General features: G+C 42.3%; 1 protein-coding gene across 5 annotated transcripts in view; it reads left to right on the forward strand.

Moving 5' to 3' along the window:
* The window catches only part of TGFBR1 (transforming growth factor beta receptor 1), a 67,375-nt gene extending 41,938 nt beyond the window's left edge, over window positions 1–25,437 (forward strand). For 3 of the 5 annotated variants that reach the window (XM_070595949.1, XM_070595950.1, XM_070595953.1), the window contains exons 7-9: window positions 62–186; window positions 1,212–1,342; window positions 1,524–1,834. In XM_070595949.1, the coding sequence (XP_070452050.1) occupies window positions 62–186; window positions 1,212–1,342; window positions 1,524–1,715 (448 nt within the window). In that variant the 3' untranslated portion in view covers window positions 1,716–1,834. Of the gene's footprint in view, window positions 1–61; window positions 187–1,211; window positions 1,343–1,523; window positions 1,835–4,509; window positions 4,632–23,122 lie in introns of those variants that run through there. The other 2 variants (XM_070595951.1, XM_070595952.1) reach the window with 1 other exon arrangement.
* Window positions 25,438–26,350: the final 913 nt, after the last annotated feature.

Here is a 26,350-nt window from a genome sequence, read left to right on the forward strand (position 1 = left end):
AAACAGTTCAAAAGTAATGTGGCCACCACTCCATTAAATAAAATGCTGACTTCTTTTTTAGGTACATGGCCCCTGAAGTTCTAGATGATTCCATAAATATGAAACACTTTGAATCCTTCAAACGTGCCGACATCTATGCAATGGGCTTAGTGTTCTGGGAAATAGCTCGACGATGCTCCATTGGTGGTGAGTTGCTCCCCCTTCCCCAGCGGTGTGTCATGAGCAGAAGTTGTTCAAGAATTGCCTTCTTTTTTACTGGCTGAGATTATACACATCAGCAGTCTGAAATCGTGTTCACTGGGCGATCACTGAGAGAGCCAGAGAGAGCAAAGGAGAGAAAACTTGGAGTGAGGGGCCTGCTTCATCCTAGTGTGTTCTTTTCCTGTCTCTGCTTGAATCTTGGGAAGCCTCAGAAACCAACCCCTTTTTTCTTGGAATATAGTTATTTAGAATGGATGAACGCTTGAGAGGCCACCCAGGAAGCTGTTTCTAGCATGTGCTTGGGTCAAACTAACTTTTTTCCCCTGAGATTGTGGTTCTTTTCTCCGACTTTTAGCTAAAACGAGATATACAGAATGCAGTTATACTGCCATTCCATTCCATTCCATTCCTGTTAAAAGTAAGTTTTAACTTTTAAGTTTAGTTTTAGATTGAGCACTCTTGATGTTTACTCGAGACATCTCTCTTCTCCCTGGGGCGCAGGCGTGGCTGAGACTCGGGCCTGAGGTGTTTGAGGCCGCGGGGCCGAATCTGTCTCTGCATGGTGGCAGATAGGGCAGGTGATTGGCAGTGCAAGTAGAGGAAGGGCCTTGCACCTCAGGCTGGCCTTGTGGGAGTCACAGCTCGGTGATAGAGTGTATACCCCTGTACCACCTGAGAGGCTGTGCACTCAGAATAGAAACTCGTTTCTTGAACATTAGGGCTCTAGGGAACACGTCAGTCTGGGATCACAGCTCATAGTTAGGCATCATTAAAATAGCCTTTGCTGATCCCTGGTGGTGTTTAGTTTCAAGGTGTGGGCCCAGTACCAGCTTGGGGAGGTGGGTTGTGGAAGCAGATAGACCAGGCTGTAAGGCCGGTCCCGCTCGCCTGGTTTAGTGGGACACTATAATAGGACTCACAGGTGTTCCTTTTCTGTCTGGTCAAAGAATGCTCTAGCATTATCTCAGTAAATTCTTCAAAACAGATTTTTTTCTTCTTGGCCTATATAGGAATTCATGAAGATTACCAGCTGCCTTATTATGATCTTGTACCTTCTGATCCATCAGTTGAAGAAATGAGAAAGGTTGTTTGTGAACAGAAGTTAAGGCCAAATATTCCAAACAGATGGCAGAGCTGTGAAGTGAGTGTTTCTTCTGGATACTATGTGATTTTCTAAACTGCTGCTGCTTAGGAATTTGCTAGGAAATTTACTGTTTTTCTTTAAGGAAAACAGACACAAGGATTCCCTTTTCTTTCCTTTTCATGGCAACTAAACCAATGAGTAAAAAGAGAATAATTTGGCTTCCATGTTCAATTTTAAGCACGTTGGAAAGGCTATCATTGCATCAGAACCGTGTGTGGATCTGCCGGTGAGCCGAAGCGCTTCCCTTCCACCCGGGCAGCGGAGTGCTGGACGGACTCGGAGACCTGTGTTCCAGACCAGTCCGGCTGCCGTTCAGTCTGCTTGCGGCGAATCACTTTCATTCTCTGGACGTCAGCGTGCCTTTTTGTAATATGAGGAACTTGGATAAGATGATTTCGAAGATGATTCAGACGCTTTTACATCGTATTCGTGTGATTGCCCGTATGACCGTTCCTGAGGGATTTGGGGAAAATGCTTTCCAGCAGTATCCGAGCTTCTCAGCCATAGCTCTTAGAAAAGCTTTACAAATGTTTTTGTAGTTGTAAATTTAAAGAGTTCATAAGCCAAATTTTATTTAATCTGTCCTTAATTGCTAGCTGTTACTATTATAATATTGGTGAGGCAGGGCATTTCCTTCCAGATTTGAATTTTGTAGCTTAGGAAGAGTAAAAAGCTGGTCGCTTAAGTAGTTGATTTTACATTTTAAAATAATGTAGGACTCACCAGAACCTTTGACATCAAGAGAGCTCCTTAGCTCCTTCCAACACAGTCAAGTATCTAGGCCCAGATGAAGTGCATCTAAGTGAGCTCAAGGAATTTGCATTTTTAACAAATGAAATTGGGCTCTATTTTGTCTTTTAAAAATTGGATCTTGATACTGCAAAGTATAAACTTGAAGTATGTGTGCACTCATCCAATAATTAGAGCAGATTGGGGCCGGCACTGTGGCTGAGTGGTTAAGTTCGTGCTCTCTACTTCAGCGGCCCAGGGTTTTGCCACTTTGGATCCTGGGCAGGGACATGGCACCGCTCATCAGGCCGTGCTGAGGTGGTGTCCCACATAGAAGAACTAGAAGGACCTACAAGTGGCATATACAACTGTGTACTGGGGGGCTTTAGGGAGAAGAAGAAGAAGAAGAAAAGAAAAGATTGGCAACAGATGCTAGCTCAGGTGCCAATCTTAAAAAAAAAAATAGTAAATTATTATTAAACCGATGGCTTTTTAAGCATGAAGAAAAGTTAGCAGTTAACATTAAGAGCACACTTAGAACTTGCAGTTACTATCACATCATGCTGAGTTAATGCCATCTCTGTCATTTTTGGGTATCCTCCGTTTGGTTAGTTTTCTGTGTACTTTCATTAATTCAATCTTTTACTTTTCTAGGATTTTATAAATCTCCTCTCAATAGTTGAAACACATCAAGACTATGAAACTGATAGAATGCCTAAAGAAGTGTCTTCCGGAACCTTCTGGCCTTTTCCAGTCTGGACTGGCTGCTCTTAGCCAGCTGTACAGCTTTCATTTTGGGCTAGCCCTTGCCTTTCGTCCTGGGGTTCCCTTGACCTGTTCTGGTGAAGCTGCCTGCACTCCATGTCTTCCTGTTTCTTGGTTGCCTCATTTCTCCCTCTTTCAGGTCTCTGCTCAGATGTTACCTTGTCAGTGAGATGTGACCTCTATACCTATTTAAAATCGCACCCTCCTTCCGTGTCATATTTTATCTCTTTCCCTAAGTGATGTTTCTCCTTAGCACTTAACACTGAAAGTCCATGTATTTTATTAATTAATTATATGCTTCGCACTCTAGATTATAAGCTTTGTGAGCACAGAGATTTTGTCTCTTGGTTCACTGCTGTATTCCCAGCATCTAGGATGGTAGATGGTAGGCACTCAATAAATCTTTGTTGAATGAATAGAAGTATGTGCTGGGCACTTGGTCCTTTTTATCTGGAGATGAATGTTCATTTCTAGGAAATGTCCCTGACCTGTGTCTCTGATTTGTTCCCTCCATTTTCCTCTGTCCTCTTTCTTCAGTTCTAGTTAGGAAGTTGGACCTCTAGTCAGACCTCCTGGACAGGACTCTGATTTTCTTATCGTTTCCCTCCTATTGTCCATTTCTTTGTCTTTTTTCTCCACTTTCTGGGACGTTTTCAGCTTTTATCTTTTTTTTTTTTACTAGGTTTTCCTTCCAGTTCTGTAAAGTTTTTCCAGAGTCAAGCCAGAAACAAAAGCCCATCCCTGGTAGACCCTGCATCAGTGTTGTCTGATCTCTGAGCATAGTAAGGATAGATTGTTGGTGTTTTCTTCTCTCTGTGCAGCTTCTCTTTCTCCAAGTTGCTGTTTTCTGTCTGTGTCAGCTCCTGCATTTCATAGTACTTTCCCCAGGTGTCTGATAGTCTCGTGCTGTCTTCATGTTTAAGAGCGGGGCCCTGACAGCCAGGAGGACGCTCGTGTGCTGGAGGCGGCTCACTGACCATGGGCTTGCGGGAAACGTCACTGGGTTGCTTCCTTGGGCTGACACTGACGCCGGTGTCTTCAGGCCTTTCTTCTTGGGCTGCTCACTTTGCCCAGAGAAGATTCTCCCGGCCTCTTCCCTGGCGGAGTGTGCACCAGCTGCTGCCTGTGTTTTGGGGAGAAAGCGTACGGTCTTAGCATTTGGTGGGTTGTCAGTGTGGAACTTTGCCCTTCCGTTCCCCAAGCCGGAAAGCTCTGTTTCACCCTCTCAGATACAAACCTCTGCTCTTCTGCTGGGGTGGGGGCAGTCCCCCGCTCTGTGAAGGTGGGAGGGGCGGGTGTCTGGGGTTCTAGCTCTTGTGGTCGATCCTCCTACTTTTAGCCTGAACTTCACCCCACAGGTACTTGATGCCTTTGAGGGGAGTTTCAGTGTGAGTCAAGTTCCTTCTTTGCCCCAGCACAGCTCTGGTTAGGGTCCAGTTTTCTCAGGTCTGCTCAGTCAGTGCCCCCGTCCGCTGCTTTCCAGCTGCTCGCACCAGTACCCTATTGATGAGAATTTAGGTCATTCCTATTCTTTTCCTGTTACAGATAATGCTGAAACAAAAAAAACTTGTACACACATCATTTAGAAAGAAACTTTACAGGTAAAGATTCTTATCCAAATCAGTGGAAGTGGTGTGTGTGTTAATTATTTTTCCTGTGTTTTCTTCTAGGCTCTGAGAGTAATGGCTAAAATCATGAGAGAATGCTGGTATGCCAATGGAGCGGCAAGGCTTACAGCTCTGCGGATTAAGAAAACATTGTCACAGCTCAGTCAACAAGAAGGCATCAAAATGTAATTGTGCAGCTTGGCCTGGGCTCTGCTTTTCCTTCAGATCTGCTCCTGGGTTTAATTTGGGAGGTCAGTTCTACCTCACTGAGAGGGAACAGAAGGATATTGCTTCCTTCTGCAACAGTGTAATAAGGTCAATTAAAAACTTCCCAGGATTGCTTTGGACCCAGGAAACAGCCATGGGGTCCTTTCTGTGCACTATGAACGCTTCTTTCCCAGGACAGTTACAAAATGTTGTGTAGTCTACCTTTATCTTTTATTAACACAAAACTTGTTTTATTAAAACGTAATTGCTGGTCTTAACTTTAGGTAGCTCTGCTGTGCTGAAGATCGTCTTTAAGGGTAAAGGAACTGGATTGCTGAGTTATACGAAACATTTCTTATTTTTAAAGAAAGTGATTTACTCCTGGTTAGTACATTCTCAGAGGATTCTGAACCACTAAAGAGTTCCCTTGATTCAGACTTTGAATGTACTGTTCTATAATTTCAGGATCTTAAAACTAACACTTATAAAACTCTTATCTTGAGTCTAAAAATGACCTCATGTAGTAGTGAGGAACATAATTTATGCAATTGTATTTTGTATACTATTATTGTTCTTTCACATATTCACAACATTACATGCCTTCAAAATGGGATTGTACTATACCAGTAAGTGCCACTTCTGTATCTTTCTAACGGAAATAAGTAGAATTGCTTAAAGTCTGTATATGTTAAAACCTGAAGTGTTTTAACTGAAAAAGTTTATTTATCTGGGTAACTCAGACGTTTTCTGTTTTGTTTTTTGGAAGTTTTGTGGTGTGTCATTCAGTATTCCATTTTGAAAATGCCTTTCTCCTACCAAAATGTGCTTAGCCCACGAAAGAAGTGAAGTGTCATTAATTGGTAAATTATCATGGTCATGTTTGAATATTCTCACATCCAGCTTTTGCATTTTAATTATGTTGTCTAAGTATACTTAAAAAAATCAAGTGGCACTCTAGATGCTTATAGTACTTAAGTTAAAATTTGTAGCGTACAGGCTAATTTTTCTCCAAGGGAAAATCTGTCTAGCTACTTGTGAAAAGTTGTGTTGCATTCTGTAAGCCATTTTGTTCTTTATCTGATCAGAGACAGTGTTATTTTTTTAAGAAATGAATTACATTTAAAATTAGAATATGGTTAATGTTAAATAATAGGCCTTTTTCTAGGGAGGTGAAAGTAGTGAATAATTTGAGTAGATGACAGGTGTGCGAGAGAGTCACCTTTGTTTTGTAGGAGTCGCTATTCGGTGGGTTTTGTCTTTGTAACAAGGTTAGAGTAGCGTGTTCTGAGGTCTCACCACACTCTGAGGAAGGCAGCTCTTCATTCCGTCTTTCCTTCTGCACACGGAGTGCGGCTGTGTGGTTCCATGGCCATGTCATGAGTTCAGTGCACCCTTGATATTTGGGAGAGAGGAAGCTAAAGAATATTCTGAGTACAGGTTCTCCATTTGCGGATGTTTTCAGTCAGATTAGATGTGTAAAGCAAACTGGTCATGGTCTTCTCACATTAAGTTGAAATTAGCTTATAATGACTGGTTTTTATTTCCAGTGCTAAAAGTCTTTGTAGGGCTTGTACCATTTTCAAAGTTCTCTTATCACTGTGATCTTATTCTGAGGGAGGACAAACTGTCATAGCTGTGAGGCAAGACATTGACTTTATAGGACTATCGATTTCCATTTGAGAGGGTCAGAATAACCCTGACAGCATTTTGGTCAGAAAGAGACAATGGCCATTCACGCTGACTGAGCTGCATTCTGATAATGTCTTATCTCTTATACGTAGAATCAATTGAAAGACTATTTGGTCTTAAACCAAAGTAATTTTAGAGTGAATGACATATTACATAGGAATTTAGTGTCAATTTCATGTGTTTAAAAACATCATGGGGAAAATGTGCTTAGAGGTTAATATTTTGACTCCAAATTTGAGTTTTTTCTGTAGTTACCATGATTTCATCAAAGCAAGTGAATGAGTTTGAGAGGTTTGTTTTTATAATTGTGTTATATTTCCTGTTTCATCTCTAGCTCTATGATCAGGTACTTTTTTTTTTTTTTTTTGGCCATTTCTAAGCCTACCAGATCTGCTTTATGAAATCCAGGGGACCAATGCATTTTATCACTGAAACTATTTTTATATAATTTTAAGAACATACCAAAAGTTCCTGTCTGATTTAAAGTTGTGACACGTGATTTCTCACTTTCATATAAGATAATAAACTTTTGCTGAAGGTATTGAGTCAAAGATCGAGTTACAGTTATGGTGTTCTTGCCTAAATGGATAAAATGTACTTTTGATAAATCAGGGAATTTTTAAAAAGTTGGAATTTAGTTCTAAATTGGGTGTATTACTGCAGCTAATTCCTTTTTTGGCTAATGATGGCTTGATAAACCCCAGCTGTCTAATATTGAAAATGAAAGTAACTTAAACAATGAAATAGATCATGATTACTATGGCCATAACTGCAGATAAATTTGACTAGAGTATTAATTTTGTTATTTAGAAACAGAAGCCTTTATTTATACTGCCTATCTTCAGATGCTCACCTTCCAGGATTCAGCTTGGCTGAAATACACCTGCAGGCAAATTGCCTGTCCACATCCATTTTGTCAGTATCCCCAAGGAATAGGGCTGGACAGGTGTCACTTGGTGGGGCGCAGACATCCTAGCCCTTCCTTTATAACTTCAGCTGTTTCTCCCCACCTGCCTTCCTGCTGGCCCCTGGCTCAGAGGCCACTCTCTTATACCACCTGCCCCGCCCTGGCCCCGCAGCAGCCTTTGACTGAATAGCTGCTTTTGATATCTAAGTGAATGGTGGATGGATGTTGTGGGGTACTTCCGCTTCCTGGAGCCATTGGATGTTGCTGGGAGGGGTCTCCACGTTTGGAGATTGGATGGATGAGGGCCCTACTGGCTGCCCTGCTTTGACTTCAGCCGTGGCCAAGGAGGGGGTGGCAGCCAGGTGGCGGCTGAGGGACAGTGGGAGTTGTGCCAGAAGCAGTGGCCAGTTGTATCCTCTGTAGGACAGGGTAAGTCCCAAAGAGCTGAGCCTGTAATTCTGCTGTAATGATAGTGCTCAAGAAGTGCCTTGAGTCGTGTACAGTGCCGTGCCACCAAGAATTCCAAATTTCAGTTCTTACTACAAAATTTAAGTGGTCACTTGGCCATTTTGCAGTTCATGCACGAGTTACCTTTTTTCCCTCTACATCTGAGAACTATCACGTAGAATATTTTGTAAAACAAGATGGCAAAGTGCTAATTAAAATGGACAACAGAATCAGTACCCCATTAGATGTGTCATATCGAGAGTTTATTTTTGTCCTTGCACTGAAAGAGTGATTGTAAGTCAGCTGTTCCTTTCGCTTCTTGACTGTGGCAGTGTTGTGGCTCCAAATTGTAGAGATTCCAGATAATGGTTCTGTTGCAGCTTGGTGGAAAATGCCAATTCAGATATTTCTGAGATCCTGAATAGCTCTGGACATGTACTGCAGCTTCTCGTGTCTGCTTTGGAATGCTGGAGTATCCATGGGCCCTCTCTCTGGCAATGCTGGACATTCTGAGGGTTGTCAGTACATTTAAACTTTTCAATCCCATTATGCAATCTTATTTGTAACTATAAACTTTTTAAAATGTGGTTAATAATATTCAACCTGTTTCTTAAAGCTTAAAAAGAACTTCAGTGAATTTGTTTTTATTTTTTAACAAGATTTGTGAGTTTAATTATCATGAACCATGTTTTGATAACCCTTTTTCACATTGTGCCAATGGAATGGAGTGTTTGATATTTCTTTATATGTCAAGGAGATGCTTCAAAATGTCAATTGCTTTAAACTTAAATTACCTCTCGAGAGACCAAGGTACATTTACCTCATTGTATATATAATGTTTAATATTTGTCAGAGCATTCTCCAGGTTTGCAGTTTTATTTCTATAAAGTATGAGTATTATGTTGTTAAATTACTCAAATGGTACTGTATTGTTTATATTTGTACCCCAAATAACATCATCTATACTTTCTATTTTCTGTATTTTATTGTATTTGTGCAAAATTCTTTTGGCTTTATCACTGTAATCTCTGTCCTTTCAGATCTGTACAGAAAATGTCCATATAAATTTTCTTTTAAGTTGAATGATTTTGAGAAACCTGTAAAGAGGAGAGAAAAACAAAAACTGCAGTTCCCCATAAGTTTTTTAAAATTGTATATTGTATTTGTAGTAAATTCTGAATGAACTGTAAATAGGAAGTAGAAGAGTGATACTAATGTCAAGTCCTAACACTACAGTAGGAAAATGGAAGCAATGCAAATAAATTACTTTTTTTCCCATGTGCTGGTGGCATCATTTAAAATAAAGCGCGTACGTTGGAGTAAATCCTGCTGTTAGGAAGTGCGGTGGCCGTAGGTACAGTCGGATCTTTAGATTGCTGCCCAGCACAAGTTACAGGATCGTCACGTGTTTGAGAAGTGCCGCCTGCCTAAAGGTGCGTCTGCGAGTGTGGTGGTTTCTTTCCACTTGCTCGCGGTGTTGATCTGTCGGGTCAGGATGGGACCCGTCTACCTGTGAACTACTTTACTTCTGGCTCAGCAGATGCACTAAGTTTATGTTAAAGTGGTGTTATTATTTTGATTTAAAGTTTTTCAGTGATTTTCAAAGGAAATTTCGAGTATTTTCGTGTTCTTTCCTAATTTAAGGATTTGTGAGAATAGGTACAATTTGTAGAATAGGCTTTTTTTTTTTTTAAGTAGATTTGAACAGTTGGTGTCCTGAGCGTGAGCACTTGGCTGATGAGAGCACTGAGGCAGTAGGCGTAGACAGAGGAGCTGTGGTCCGCAGACCCTGGACTGACTCTGAGAGGCTGTGCAGGTTGGACTGCGCTTGCCTTAAAGACTGGTCACTTCAATTCAAAGACTGGATGTAGGGATTTTTTTCTTTCTTCATCATAAAGAAGACATCAGCAGGATGTAGTAGAAAAAAGTGAAATTATTTTTAAAACGTTGCAGATTCAGAGAAACAGCGGACCCCAGCTTCTTCAGGTCTCTTCTGCCTTTGGTGTTTCTTAACTGGAAACAGGGATTTGGGAGACGTGGCCTCAGGGACAGATCTGGCAACCCTGTACTTTTTTTTTTTTTTTTAAAGATTTTATTTTTTTTTCCTTTTTCTCCCCAAACCCCCCCCCCGGTACATAGTTGTATATTCTTCGTTGTGGGTCCTTCTAGTTGTGGCATGTGGGACACTGCCTCAGCGTGGTCTGATGAGCAGTGCCATGTCCGCGTCCAGGATTCGAACCAACGAAACACTGGGCCGCCTGCAGCGGAACGTGCGAACTTAACCACTCGGCCACGGGGCCAGCCCCAACCCTGTACTTTTTTAAAGAACAGTGGGACTCTTCTGGAAAGCGAGTAGAAAAACTTGATGTTACAGAAGCTAGGGCTCGGTCCTGTGGGGGTCAGCCCGTGATTTTTAAGAATTAGGAAAGATACAGTTAAATAATATTAAATCATCATGGAAATAAAGGATTCTTTGTGTGAGTTAAAGAGAAATGGGAAAGGGAAGAAAGTGAAGATAACTATTTTCTGTTATGAAAGAGTGGAACTATAAAAAGGGCGATTGGCAACTTAAGTGTTTCAAAGAGGGGAAGGGGACAGAGGCAGCTGGGGGAGGGCGAGAAGAGCAGGAGCTGTGAGCAAGTGTCGGCATGGCCCAGGAGTAAGATGCGCACGCGCTGCGCCTTGCAGCACAGAACACTCAGGCTCTGAAGGTTGTAATAGATGGTGTGCAGGGAGCTTGGGTTCCATGTTTAAAGGGAGGAGTGGATTGATAGGCTACAGGAATGTTAGACATTTTGAAAGGAAAAACAATGTGGGACGGGTAGGTAAAATTAGAACTGCCGCTTGGCGCTCCTGGTACCTTTAAGAGGAATCAGGTGGTCATTGGATTCACAGGCTGGAGTGATGTGGGCACTCCATGAGTGATGGATGAAATGCACTTTTGGGATTTAATTCCAGATGCGAGAGGTGATTGGCTAATACCTAGCGTTTGAGTTTTGTCCAACTACTTTCATATGCATGATCTCACCTGATTTTTGCAACTAGGACAGATAGAGACCAACTGAAGGTGTCCTAAGGAGGGTACACAGGACTGAGAGGAGCCTGGCAATCTTGTCCTCTGGATGTGGATTTGCTAGACGGGTGAGGCCAGAGAGGGCAAGTATTGGGAGGCTCAGGAATAGCTTCCTCTCCCTCGCTGGCCTTTCCACCTTGGGAGCTTCTCTCACTCAGAAGGTAGAGCTCAGCATGTCCCCTGGGAGCTCTGATTTGGGAGGCCAGTGGCAGCTGGCCAAGCCCCAGAGCCAGCCTTGGTATTCATTTCAGTCTCAAGGATAGTGAGGCCTTCTCATAGCAAAGAAAAAAAAGCCCATGAAGCTGAACACACTCAGGATTCTCAATATGCAACATCTACCCAGATCTGCAACAGGCTAGAGCAATTATAAGCAGTGTAAGTCGAATACACTCTGGATGACCTTTAGGCTCACTTCTCTTGTTCCTGAGTAGGGGAGACACAGGAAGGGCACATGGGGACAGCCATTGCAGATTTTCCTATGCCAGGCTCAGATCTGTCCTTCCTTTTCCAACTGTTGGTCTCACAAGAGTGTAGGGAAGGTGACTCCTGCTGCCCTGAGCTCCTGTAGCCAACTCAGAAGGGGTGGGCATCCTGGGGCTGCAACTCAGGTTTGGGGCCTGCAAATTCTGGAGGAAGTTGCCACTCTCCCCACTAGGCCCCAGAATCTCTGATATTCTCACATCCAATCTTAACGCCTGCTTGGGATAACTATCTTCAGATCTCTGAGTCAAGACCACCAAGGACTCGGTGCTCAAGAGCGATTCCCATACTTTCAGGAAGCTCCAGAGACTGCTGGTTGGGAGCATTACAGGATTTGGACACAACTAGCTTTCAAAATGAAGGCAGAAAATAAAAGAAGATGGCAAAATAAAAAGATAAAAAGACTAAGACGATTTGTTGCCTGTGGATCTGCCTTACAAGAAATATTACAAAAAATCCTTCGGAATGGAAATAAATGACACCAGATAGTAACTCGAATCCATAGGATGAAATGAAGAGTACTGGAAATGGTCTGTATGTGAGTAAATAGAAAAGACTGTATGAATGCATTGCTGCCATAGCAAATTACTACAAACGTACCGGCTTAAAACAGCACCCCCTATGATCTGACACTTCCATAGTTCAGAAGTCTAAGTATAGTGTGGCCCGGTTGGTTCTCTGCTCCACATTTTAGAAGATCAAAACCAAGGTTTTGGCTGGGCTGCATTCTTCTCTAGAGGCTCAAGATGAATTGACTTTCAAGCTCATTCAGGTTGTTGGCAGAATCCAGTCCCTGTGGTTGTAGGACTGAGGTCTCCATTTCCTTGCTGACTGTCAGCCAGGGGCTGCTCTCAGCTGCTAGAGGCCGCCCACCTTGCTTGGCTGTTGGCCCTCTTCCCGCATCTTCAAAGGCGGCGGCAGCAGTTTGAGTCCTCGTACTGCATCCCTCTGGTCTCCCCATCTGCTGCATCTCCTCTGCTTCTCTCTTCCGCCACATCTCTCTCTGATGGACTCTTCTGCTTGCTTCTTCCACTTTTCAGGGCTCATGTGATTGCATTGGGCCTGTCTGGATAATCGAGGATAATCTCCCTATTGAGCAACCTTAATGTCATTTGCAAACTTCTTTGATGGCAGTACCTTGATTGAATAACCAGAGGAGGAGGGTCTTAGAGAGACGTTTGCCTACCACAGTAAATAGATTTTTACTCTTCTTTAACTGGCATATTATTATATAAAGCAATAATAATAACACTATATTGTTGGGTTTATAACAGATGCAATGTATATTACAATAGTAGCACAAAGGAGGGATTAGGAAATGGAGCTATATTGGAACAAACTTTCTATATTTTGTTGGAATTATTGGAATTACTTCAGTATTAATCTGAAGAAGATGGTGATAAATTGAAATGCATGTTTTTGTAGTCCCTAGAACAACCGCTAAACACTCAAAAAATACAGTTAAAAAACAACAGAAATTAAAGTGGTACTCTAAAAAATGTTTAACGCAAAAGAAGGCAGCAAGTGAGGGAAAGAGAAGCAAAAAGATGAGACATTTGGAAAACATATAGCAAAACGGCAGCAATAAATCTAACCGTACCAGTAATTTCATTAAGTGTGATTGGACTAAATACTCAAAAAGTAGAAATTGTCAGAAGGGATAAAAAAGCAAAGCTCAACTATATGGTGCCTACAAGAGACACTTTAGATTCAAAGATACAAATTGAAAGTAAAAGTATGGAAAAATATATACCATGTCAATAGTAATCATAAGAGAGCTGGAATGACTATATTAATATCAGACAAAGTGGGCTTTGAGACAAGAAATAGTACTAGAAATAGCACACATTTCAAATAACAAAAGGGTCAATATATCAGGGAGATATAACAAGTATTGTTATCGTGCAATTATTAATTGTACCTAATAGAACCCCAAAACACATGAAGAAAAAAGTGACAGATTTGGAAGGAGAAATAGACAATTCAATGATAATATTTGGAGATTTCAATATTTCTCAATAATTGAGGGAACACCTTGACAAGAAATATATAAAAGAGAACACTCTCAGCCAACTTGTCCTGACATTTGTCGAACAGCATTCACCAACAGCAGAACACACATTCTTTTCAAGGCCACTTGGAACATTCTCCAGGGAAGACCATGTTCTGTGCCATAAACAAGTCTCGATGAATATAAAAGGATTGAAATCATGGAAAGTATCTTCTCCAACCATGATGAAATTAACAGTCACCAACAGAAAGCAACTTTGCAAATCCCCAAATATTTGGAAATTAAATAACATTTCTAAATAACCCATGTATTAAAGAAATCACAAGGGAATATAGAAAATAATTTTAACCAAATGAAAATGAAAACATATCAAAATTTATGATATGCTGCTAAAGCAGTGCTGAGAGGGAAATTTATAGTTTTAAATACCCTATTTAAAAAGGTATTTAAATCCCATCAAGATAGATGCAAAAATCCTCAACACAATATTAGCAAACTGAATCCAGCAACAAACAAAAAGGCTCATATACCAGGAGCAAATGGTATATAAGCTGCAAGCTTGATTCAACATCCCAAAATCAATGTTTTACACCATATTAATAAAAAGGGATAAAACCCATATGATCAACTAAATAGACACAGGAAAAGCGTTTGACAGAATTCAACATCTGTTCATGATAAAAACTCAACAAACTAGGAGTAGAAGGCAACTTTCTCAACCTAATGAAGGATTTTCCAATCTATGATAAACCCACAGCTGACGTACTTAATGATGGAGGAGTGCTTTTCTCCTGGAATCAGGAACAAGTCAAGAATATCCCCTCTCATCACTCTATTCAACATTGCAGTGGAGATTCTATCCAGCTCTGCTTTCCCTCCCCCTAAAAAAGATTAAAGGCATTCAAATTGGAAAAAAAAAAAGTAAGACCACCTTTATTCACAAATGACATGATCCTGTAAGATCCTAAGGAATCCACCAAAAGAGCTACTACCGAATTTAGCAAGCTTTTAGTTTTCAAGTTCAATATCCAAAAAGACTGAAATTTTCTATATTAGCAATGAACAATCCTCCAAATTTAAAAAATTTCCACTCACAATAGCATCAAGAAGAATACAAGAATACATTTATTTCACTGAAAATACAAAAATTGCTGAAAGAAATTAAAGATGTAAGCAAATGGAGAAATATTCCATGTTTGTGGATTAGAGGATTCAGTACTGTTGTAATGGCCATTCTCCCCAAACTGTTCTGTATACTCAACTCAATCTCTATCAGTATTCCAACAGGATTTTTTGTTTAGGAATTGATACACTGATCCTAAAATTTATATGGAAATGCAAAATATCTAAAATAGCCAGAATTAATTTTGTAAAAAACAAAATTGGAGGAACTACCTTACCCACTTTTGAAACTTACTATAAACCTGCAATAATCAAAACAATGTTTATTGGCATAAGATAAGCAATATAGAGCAATGGAACAGTACTGAGAGTCCAGAAATAAACCCTTCCATATGTGACCAACTGATTTTTGACATATGTGCCCAGACCATTCAATGGGAGAAAGGACAGTCTTTTCAATAAATAGTACTGAGACAATTGGATAGCCATATTAAAAAAGACAGGAAGGACGGGAGAAAGAAGGTTATTTAGACCCTTACTTCATCATAGACCTAAAGGTAAAAGTGACGGCTATACAACTTTTAGAAGAAAATGGGAGGAAATCTTCCTGACCTCGGGATAGACAAAGACTTCGATATGACACCCAAAGCAAAATTCATTTAAGAAAAAACAATTTGATAAATTAGACTTCATCAAAATTGAAATATTTGGGGCTTGAAAAATCACTGTTCAGAGAATGAAAAGGTGAGCCACAGATGGAAAGCATTTACAAATCATCTCTCTGATAAAGCACTCAGAATACATAAAGAATTCATAGCTCAGTCAGAAGACAAATGATCCCATTAAAAAATGGTCAAAAGGTTTGATAGGCATTTTCCCAAGAAGATATGTGAATGACTAATAAAGACAATTTCTTAAAGATTTGATGAAATTAAAACCACAATGAAAAACCACTCTGCACGCACTAGAATGGCTATAAAAAACCAACCAAACAAAAAAAACCAGACAATACCAAGAGTTGTTGAGGATGAGAAAAACTAGAAACTTCATACATTGCTGGAGTGGAAAATGGTACAATCCCTTTGGAAAACAGATGGGCAGTTTCTTAAAAAGCTTAATATTAACCTATGATGTGACCCAGTAATTCCATCTTTAGGTGTCTGCACACAGTTGGGTTGCCAGACAAAATACAGGACATCCAGTTAAATTTGGATTTCAGATAAACAATTTTTCAATATATATATGTCTCATGAAATATTTGAGACATACTAAAAAATTGTTGTTTATCTGAAATTCAAATTTAACTGGGCATCATGTATTTACTTGCTAAATCTGGCAACCCTAATCCAAGAAAAATGAAAACATCCACACAAAGAATGCTTGGTGAATGTTCATAGCAGCATTGTTCATCATAGACTCAAATTGAAGCAATCGAAATGTCCACCAGCTGGTGAGTTCATTTTTTAAAAAGTGTTACATCTATTCAATGGTTTACTATTCAGCAATAAAAAGGAATGGACCACTGGTACATCTTGCAACATGGAGGAACCTCAGAACCATCATGCTAAGTGAAGTAGGTGGGATGCAAAGACTGCCAATGGGTGTGAGGCAACTTTTGGGGGTGATGGAAATGTTTTAAAACTGGATTTTGGAGATGGATGCACAACTCTATAAGTTTACTAAAAATCATTCATTGGAGCCAGCCCTGATGGCCTAGTGGTTAAAGTTCAGTGCTTTCACCACTTCAGCCCAGGTTTGTTCCCCAGTCATGGAACCACACCATCTGTCTGTCAGTAGCCATGCTGTGGTGGTGGCTCACACAGAAGAACTAGAAGGACCTACAACTAGAATATACAACCATGCACTGGGGCTTTGGGGAGGAAAAATAAAAAAGAGGAAGATGGGCAACAGATGTTAGCTCAGGGCAAATCTTTCCCTGACAAAAAAAATCGTTAATTGTACGCATATAATGGGTGAATTATATAGTGTGTAAATTGTACCTCCATAAATCTGTTGAAGAAATAAAATCTCCCTCTGCCACTCTTCCCACCCAGCATGCTGTTGAAGCACCCTCGTGTTCCCTGACACACCCTCCTTCTCGCCTCTCTGCTCAGGCTCTGCCGGAGCTGCACCTTCCCCTCCTCTGCCCTGCGAACGTGAACCGCCCCCAGGGCCCAGCTCAAATGTCCTTGCCTGCACCCTTCACTGTCCTGCCTGTTGGCAGATCACTGGTCCTCTGCAGTATTTCCAAATCACTTGCTCAACCTCTAACCGCACTTCATTCCCACCTGAACCCCCTCACGGGGTTTTAGGGCTCTCCCTCTTCACCTTGAAGGAAGCAGATGGCTTTCGCACCTTTCCCTTTCCGAACACCTAACGTAAGAACTAACAAAATAGGTTCTGTGATTATGGGGAGGCTAACTCCGCTGGACCCTTGGGCTCTCAGGGAGCACAGTGTGTTTGGGGTGCCCTGTCAGAAGCACAAGACACTTCTTGGGGGAGTCTTCTCTCTGTAGCTTCCCGCCACGCTCCGTTTATGAAGCTGCGTCGTATAGTACGTGTGCTTCCCCCTGAGCCCCTGTATCAATGTTGTGTCCTCGATTGGTGCCGTGACCTGTCCGTGCAGCGAGATATGGCACCCCGAGAACAAGGGTCATGTCTCATTCATTTCTGTGAACCTGTTGCCTAGCCCAGGTTTCACTCAGTGCAGTCCCCGAGAAGAGTTTGTGGAATGAAGGAATGTCCGGTTAAAGGAATCCTAAAAGCACAAACTCACCTGAGAGAGTGCAGCCGTACTGCTGGATGTTTACTTTCTAGAAGCAAAGTCCTTCACCCTGGGCTCCCCAGATGGAGGCCGGCAAGCTTTTCACAAAGGTGGTCCAGCCCCAGCTTCCCCTCGTCTCGGAGAAGACCTTTTTGTGTGCTTGCTCACCACCCCACCAATCTCTAGCTTCCCTCTTGCTATTCCATCTACTTATTCCATCAGCTACTTCCATCTCCTTCTACTAGTTTGTATTTTTCTCCTACTAGATGTTGTTTTTCCTAAACAATGGGCTCTCCTTGGAACCCAGCACCTTTTAGTGAGATGGAAGTTTGGGGCTTTTTGATTTAAATTATTGGAAGTCAAAGAATATTTTTATATTCTCAATATTTATTGAGGATTGACTATATAACAAATCCTATACATGTTGTTCACCTCTTCCCATTTCTTTTCTTGTACTGTCCTTCCAAATGAAAAAGCTACCAGAATTCTTATTTACAGCATTCCAGACTCAGCCCAGCTTATGAGTTTAGTGAACCAGATGATTTTAGAAATCTTTCCAGCTCTAATATTTTGGGATTTGAATATGGGGTTTACTTTATGCTTCTTTTTTAAACCAATAAATGAATGAAATCTGCTTTGATCTTACTGGGATGTTAATATTTTCAACCTTTCCTTTAAAAAAGAACGAGAGTTTGGTTCATTAGATTCCAGGGCCTGGGTTTTAAGGAATGTGTCCTCAGCGTGGACAGTGTGATGTGGAAATCCAGTGCTTGCTGAACACAGGTTGGGTTTAGCAGGATGGCCCACCAGGTAGAGTGCGGTTCCTGTTGGACCCTTTGATGCCGTAGCCGTGTCTGAGTCATTCTCAGAGCCACTCTGTGGCTCTGTGACTCTGGGTGTAAGGGCACTTGCACAGTTTTTGATGTGTGGTAGGCACCCAGTAAGTGTTTGTTGAATGCCTGCATGCCAAGTCCATGTGGTCTAACTTCTCCCAGAAATGCAGACATTCATTCTATAATTTCCAGGATAGAGGGTCACACTGCGTCTCTCTTTACCCATTTTCGGTGACCAGGGGTGCATCCACTATTTCGCAGGACAACCTAAGTTATTTTTGGAAAGTAATACTTACTAAAGGGTCTTTCTAGTACCCTATCACTCCTCTTCATTGGGCCCACACACCAAGCCTTTGCCCCAGTACAGCCGCATCAGAAACTTGAGACCACGTCCCTTGGGTCAGCTCTATGCTTGGGGACAAAGCATCTCTCAGACTACTGCCTGTGCTTCCCTGAGCACCCCTCTGTGTGAGCCTGATTCCTTACTTACCTTGCTAGGGATCCATGCGCCCTGGAGAAGAGAAACCGGATTTCAGGTCTGTGCAGGTCTCAAAAGGAAATGTTATTTATGAAATTAAACGAAAAGCCTTCCCAACTCAGCCTGTTCTCCAAGAAGTCTTCAATAGATGGCAGTGTTGGTCTTTCATTGGTTTTTGGTCTGTGGGTTTTTTGTCGTTGTTTCTGTTTTTATGATTTAGAACAGCTGAGGTCCCGGTCTAGCTTTAGATTGTGGGTTCCACAAAAAGTAGTTCTTTTTACTCAATCAGTCTTTTTTGTTCAGGGCCTCACCAAAAACCCTAAGTCGCCTAGGCGGGCTAATAATTAGGTAAATCGTCAAACTAATATTCTATTTAAAATGTTTTCATTACAAAAGTTGTACATGCTTATAAAAATTCAAAAGATACAGAAGTGTAGGAAGTAAAAGTGAATGAAAGTTTTCCTATGCATGTAAATTACATAGACAACATTACATATATAAATATCGTTCTGCAACTTACGTTTGCTTCTACGTAGTGTGCGTTCCTCCACGTCAATACAAAACATCTTCATTCTTCCCGCTTTCAGAGTTTATCACATTTACGTTCTGTTCCAGAACTACAGTCAAGTCTTTTAGGCTTGAACTCCTGAGTACTTAAACGCAATAAAAATAGCACTTATCATACTGTGGTTCTGTAAATATTAATCACTGCAGAGCAAAATGTGATCAGATCTTTAGAGGAAGAAAGCCAGTCCCGTGGATGGAACCCCTACCACACCACCGCCAAGGTTCAAAGCTGTCTTTTCACGTCATTTTTATTTTCCTCGGCTTTCACTGCTTTTTATTAGTTTGTTTTAGTCTCATGTTTCTTCAAATCTCATTCTTACATTCCTTTTGCTTTGCTCAAGCACCTCCTTGGGTAATTTGTAAATCGGAGCGCATCTGTCATACGCTTTCCCTGCATAGCTGAAAATCTCTTCTCCCCTCTCATGGCTGGTTTGGCCTGGAGTGTCATTTAGGCTCAAATTCATATCCCACTGGAATTTTAAAGGCATGGTTTACAAGTATTTGTAATATGAAGTCTGATGTTAGTCAGATTCTCATTGCTTTGTAGCTGACCTATTTTCTTCTTTCTGCAAGCTTTTAAGCCTTTATCGTTTTTCCTGGGGATCTAAATTTCCACAGCTGTCTAGGTCTGGATCTTGTTTTTATTTATCCTGCTTAGTACCCAGTGGGCTCGTTTAATCTGAAGATTTGTGTTTTCTCCAGCTCAGAAAAATTTTATGTCTGATTTTCCTCCCTCTTTTTTTTTGCTCTTTCTTTCTCAATCTCCTATTGAATGAATGGATGGTGACCTCCTGGATCTTTCCTCTGTCTCTGGACTTTTCTTGCATTTTTCGCTGCTTTGTGTTTTTCCCATGTTCTAGGAGATTTCACTGAATTCTGATAACCAGTCTGGTTTTTGGTCTTGGCTATTCTATGATTTGTTCTGTTTCCTGGATTTTTAAATTTTGACAATCATTTTAAATTTCCAGAAGTTATTTCCTGTTCTCTGATGGCTCCTTTTTAATGGCTGCCAGCTCTTGATTTAGAAATTTAATATGCTCTCAAATCCCTCCAAAGATACTCAGAGTTTTCTTCTTTAATATTCCCTACTGCATCTTGCTTTTTTCCAGGATGGCTCCTTTCGTTTATTTGTCTTTGTTTAGCTCTTTCATGCTATTGGTCTTCCTCAAATGTTTGGTGACCCAGGGCTATTGATCCTCTTTCACAAATGAAGGACTGGACAATCTGTCTAGAAGGCCGGTGAGCCCCATTTCCCCGCGAGGCCTCTCCCTTGAATGGAGGGCTGGCTACAGGCCCCTGTGAGTGGTTGGGCCATGTTGTCAGCAGGCTTGCTCCAGACTGCAGCCTGGAGGGCCACGTGTGCCACTGTAAGGAGAGGGTAAATAATGGACTGCAGCACATTGCTAGGTTTTCCTCTTGGCAGAGCAATGACCCTCCCCTTGCCATATATGTGTGTTGGGATGTCTAGAATGATTTTAAGCTCTATTCTACTTCTTGCTTGAGTTTCAGCACTCATGTTAGGAGCCCTTCCTGGATAGAGCACTCATGTTTTTTTGAGAATAATATACGGGTCCTGGGGCAAGTGGCTCCTTATGGGTTGAGGGTATGTTGAGGAGTAGGGGGAGGAAGAGAGGTGGAGGCCCCAACAGGCCCAGCCACTTACATGCAGTGCTTTGCTCAGTTATTTAGATGAGTGCCCTGTGGCCTACTCTTGCTGTCTGTGTCTTGGCTCTGAGTTTGGCGTTTTTCTGGAGCTACCTCGAGAGGGGACATTCTGGGTCCTGGTGTTGGGGCTGGTCTTTACCGCTGGTCTTTCTCAGTCAATCCAATCCCATCTACTTTCTAGCTTCCCGTATTTTCTCAGACTTTCTGATCTGCTGGCATCCTCTCTTGTTTTCTAGCACCGATGTGATTTAATTCTTTTAAAAATACCTTATCTTTTATTCTAATGGGTCCGTGGTCTAGTGGAGAGGTAGATGTATGTGCTCAATTTGTGACTTCCAATATAGTATATTTTTCAAACTTAAAATTTTTTCTTGGTTCATGTGGTTGAAAAGGGATAAGACAGATCTATAAAGTGAAAATGTGCCTTCCATCCTGCCTAAGACAAAGACTACTAGCCCCTTATATCTATTCTTACTATTCTTTCTTTAGAAACAAAGCCCCAAACTTTGGCTGGGCTCATGACTGCTCGACAGAGGAGGGCACTTCCTAGGTGTGGCCAAGTGACAGTTCCGGCCAACGGTCGGTGAGCAGGAGCAGCATTCTCAACATCCGCCCAGCTCCTCAAGGGCAAGGATGTGCCTTCTGCTCCTGGATTTCCCGTTTCCTATTGGCTAGATGTGGATGCTGTAGGGAATCATCCTTGTCTGTGCAGAGGAGGACCACACTGTAGGGGTGGCGAGCAACAAAATGGAGGGAGCCTGGGTCCCTGGCACTCGGTTGCCATTATACCAGCCCTAGTATATGTGTGAGACAGAAATGAAAGGCTATCTTGTTCAAGCCTTGTATTTTGAGGTCACTTCTTACAGTAGCCTATCTCCCACTGATGCAATCTCTGGGCTACTCAGTTCTCCTCCCTGGAGGCGTCCAATGGGAACATATTGCTGGATCCTTCCAAGGATATTTCATGCATAGATGAACAAATACATATATGCACGCATGAATGCGTATGTATATATATACACATGGATGCATGCATGTATATATATGCATGCAAGAATACATGCACATGCATACATACAGATGCATGCATGCATGCATGTATATGTGCATGCATACACATACACCCAGATGCATGAATGCATTGTGTATACGTACATGCATGAGTGCATGCATATACATACACATGTGGCTGCATGCATAAACACACATGCAGACACATATGCATGCATGCATGTGTATAGCCCCCTCTCCATTTCTACATAAATGGTGCTGTGCCAGACAACTATTCTTTAAAGAAGAGGCCAAGCTCTGTTTGGAGCAGGAGTGTTGCTGGTGGCAGCCCTCAGTTCAGCTTCTCCTCTTCCATCCTGACAAATTGAGCTCTGCCTCAAACGTACACACTGCCCCCTAATGAGACCAAAACTCAACCCACTCCACTCTGAGACAGTTGCTTACTCAAGCATGTCCCTCAGAGGACTCATTACTCCTGCCCCCTGAAGAAAGAGGTAGGATAGTAACTCGACTTTTGGTCATGAGCACTTTGTAGTGTATACAGATGTCAAATTATAATGTTGTACACCTGAAACTTATATAATGATATACACCAATATTACACCAATAAAGAAATTTATTGAAGTGTTACAGCCACAGAGAATAATCTCCTTGTGAGGCGTTCCAGTAAAGTCATCTTTTTCTCCCCCTATATCTTTCTGGGGTCTTCGTGTGACAGGAGCTGGTGCTCCAGGTGGATGCCCAGTGGCCCACCCGTGTTCCATGTCCGGTGCTAACTGTGGGAGCACTGAACGTGGATGTCTCAACTGAATAATGAAGCTGATTGTTGAAGGCCCCCTCAAATGGTCTCTTTTCTGTCTGCCCGTCTTCCCCTGCCGCACGTCCCAGTGTTGGGTCCCAGTGCCCTGAACTGATCTTGTGAGACAAAGTACTAGAGATTGGACAGCGTCTCTTCTGAACTTTCTATCCTTTCTAAAAAGAAGGGAGAAGCCACGAATCCATCTACGGTGGGGGAAGGGAAAAGGTTTCTGCGTGTGGGCGGGTGGAGGGGATCCATCTCAGAGCAGAGGGATGATCCCGGGGGCTGCTGCCCGTGCAGCCGTGGCAGCCACAGTATTGTCAAATCTGTGTCTTCTCAATTTTCTTTCCTCCTTCTGCCCGTCTGACTCCTGCCTGGCTCAAAACCCGTATCCTCCCCTCCAGGTAGCCCCTGTCTCCAAGCTGAAAGTGTCTGTCTGTCTTTCTCCCTCTCACACACAGACAGACAGACAGACACAGACACAGACACAGACACACAGACACACACACACACACACACACACACAGGCTGTTTCTAGAGCCCATCACAAGGGTGCTTAGTAACTTAGGAGCTTCTTGTGGAACCAATATCCTTTTGAAAATGTTATTTTATTTTTTGAATAGGTAATGCACTTCAAGAATCCGCAAATGGTATGGCCCCTCTGGAAAACAGTATGAAGTTTCCTCAAAAACTGAAAAATAGAACTATCATATGATCCAGCAATCCCACTTCTGGCAGTAAGGAGGTGAAATCAGGATCTCGAAGAGATGTCTGCATTTGTGTGTTGACAGCAGCAACAGGCAAGATATGGAAACAACCCAAGTGTCCCTCACTGGATGAATGGAGAAAGATGTGGTATGTTTATATACAACGGGACATTAGAGAAAGAAGGAAATCTGGCCGCTTGTGACAACTTGGAGGAAGCTTAAGGACATCATGCTAAGTGAAATAAGTGAGACAGAGAAAGACAAATTCTGTATGATATATATTTCATATGTCTATCAGGTGTATGTGGAATCTAAAAAAGCTGAACTCACAGAAACAGAGAGCAGAATGGTGGTTCCTGGGTGCTGGGGCGGGGGCGAGGAATGGGGAGATGTTGGTGAAAGGGGACAAACTTCCTGTTATAAGATTAACAAGTTCTGGGGATCTAAGGTACAGCATGGTGATTATAGCTAATAATCCTGTATTATACACTTGAAAGCTGCTAAGAGAGTAGATCTTAAATGTTCTCACCACAAAAAAGAAATGGTAACTGCGTGATAGGAGAGAGGGGTTAGCGAATGCCATGGTGGTGATTATTTTGCAATAAATATCAAATCAACACATTGTACACCTTAAACTTACACAATAAATATGTCAACTATATCTCAGTAAAAATGAAAAAAAAAAAACAGAAGAATCCAAAAACCAAAGTTTCTTTCCCTGAGAAGCTTGACTCTCCCCCTTGTTCTGTTCCCCGTCCCTCCGCTCCCGTTGCGAACCGTGTTGATTAGTGTATCCTTCCGGAGTTTCTTTATGTAAATGTGAGCATGTATTCTTGTTCCTCCCTCCTTTCTTCCACAAAAGCTGTCTAATGTTCTGCTTTTATTCTTTTCCATTATTGATGTGGATTAAGGCTGCCCCAGCTAGAGAAGCCCAAGGTGACCTGGCCTACATGCCAAACTATATGACCCAGTGGATTTTTTTTATGGTATGAATTAGGACCGCCCCAGGGAGAGAAGCCCAGGGCATCCTCACCTACATGCCGATCTATATGGCCAGATTCGTATCTAAAGTTATATGACCGCCCAATAACCAGGCCCCATCTGCACTGAAATCATTCAATGACTTTTTACATCATCTTTTCTTTTTCCAGTAAAAATAAGTCACGTACCCATGCCTTATAAAATTAGCCCTAACCCTCAACTCAGGGCAGCAGCAGGAGCTCTGACTGCCCACAGGTCCTGTCCCCATGCAGCAGCAGCAACAGCTCTTCACTGCCCATGGGTCCTGTCCCCATGCTATTCTGTACTATTCTCTAAATAAAAGAGCACCACTGCCAGACCTTGAGAGTCCAAGAAATCTTTCTTTCGACTCCTTGGCTCACCGACCCCGCATCATTTCGACCTGGAGGTTTTTAACTTAATAAATTAAAAATTTGTATACATTTTCATTTTCACAATAAAGCATTTATAGCTGTAATCCCATGCTTGCTACAGTAATTTATTTTTTTAAAAAAGAACAATGTATCCATTGTTACCCCTTCCTGAGGTGTCAGGGGAGAAACTGTCCTGGTGACAGGTGTGGGGACCTGGAATTGGCCACCCCAAGATATGTCTCTTTGGTATCAGGACTATTTGAGGTTGATTGCTTTTGATAAACTGGGACAGGGAAGGAGGCTCTGAGGAATGGAACTTGCCCTTTGTTAGGACATATTTACATCTGTAAGGTAAATCTCTATCTGTAAAATGTGCCTCCCTCTCTGTACCAGGAAGAAAAAAGGAGATGACGTTCTCTCTAAAAACTCTTAATCAATACCAAAGGCAATGACTTAAAATCTGCATTTTATTGTGCTAGTCTGGTAACCTCCTGTAACTGACTTCCCTCCCCCTCCCAACTTTGGCATTTCTTTAAGGATTAAGCATCTTTCTTTAGGCTGGGAACCGATTGCAGCGCTCATCTGTGACCCCCCCCCCCCCCAGCCCGAGGCAACACACCTGCCACCCTGCGGCGTTCACTGGGACAGCAGACCTATCTGTCGTTTCCATCCAGTTCTGTGCTGACAGAGCGGCCTCGTGACTATTGTAAAAGGGACGTTTCAATCACATGTGAAACACCCCGTTTGGGGGCTATATAACCACTCTGTGCACCCCACTTCTTCGGTGCCCTTTCTTCCTTCGGGAAGAAAGGCCCCGGGCCATGGTTCCTCATAAAGCTTTGTTTAATTTTCTCTTGCTATTCTGTGTCATGTGAATTTAATTCGTTCTCCGGCCAGACAAACCCCCATTTGGGGAGAGGAAATGTCCACCTCCCCTACACAGGAGAATCCTTAACCACACAGACAGGTGGGCTTTGGAGGCTCCGGGCCCCCCAGGGGTGAAGGGCTTTCTTATGAAGGCTCTGCCTGCTGGGAGAGGAGCGGCCTCATGTCTGGGGATGCACGTCTGGGACAGGCACGACTTGGAGGACTGTCCCCAGCCCTGAGCGGCTTTAGGTTGTGTATCAGTCGGTTCCATCATAACCTGGAGAGGAGGTTTATTAAGAGATTTATTGCAAGGAATTGGCTTCGATAATCATGGGGGCAGACTAGATGAGTCTGAAATCCGTAGAGCGGGCTGTCAGGAAGGGTGGCTGGGATGCCCGGGTGTGAGCCGAAGCTGCAGGCCACGGGGGGAATCTCCTCTTCAGGAAAGCCTCAACTCTGCTCGTAAAGCCTTTCAACTGATTGAGTCAGGCCCACCTACAATAATCTCCCTTCTCAAAGTCAACTGATTATGGACTTTAATCACACCTACAAATGCTTAGATTAGCATTCGTTTGAATAACTGGGGACTGTGGCTTAGCCAAGTTGACACATCCGACCGACCATCACAGGTTGACTCAGCTGAACACAACCGACATAGAGCAGATATTTAGTGAGGGGTGTTGGGTTTTTTTGAAAGCGACTTGATTTCCTCAGGTGATGATAACTCGGGCTTATCACTGGTCCAGTTAGCTGTTCTTTGTATCGGGGGAATGAAACCTTTTTGCCAATGTCATCTTGATGAATCCCTGACTCTCATAACATCCAGTGGGAGGAGACCCAACCGGCCAGGTTCGCGGCGAGGAGTGCAGCACGAGACTCGCTCACACACCCAGGAAGACCCACT

The sequence above is a fragment of the Equus przewalskii genome, chromosome 26, assembly GCF_037783145.1.
Source record: "Equus przewalskii isolate Varuska chromosome 26, EquPr2, whole genome shotgun sequence".
Taxonomy (NCBI): Eukaryota; Metazoa; Chordata; class Mammalia; order Perissodactyla; family Equidae; genus Equus; species Equus przewalskii.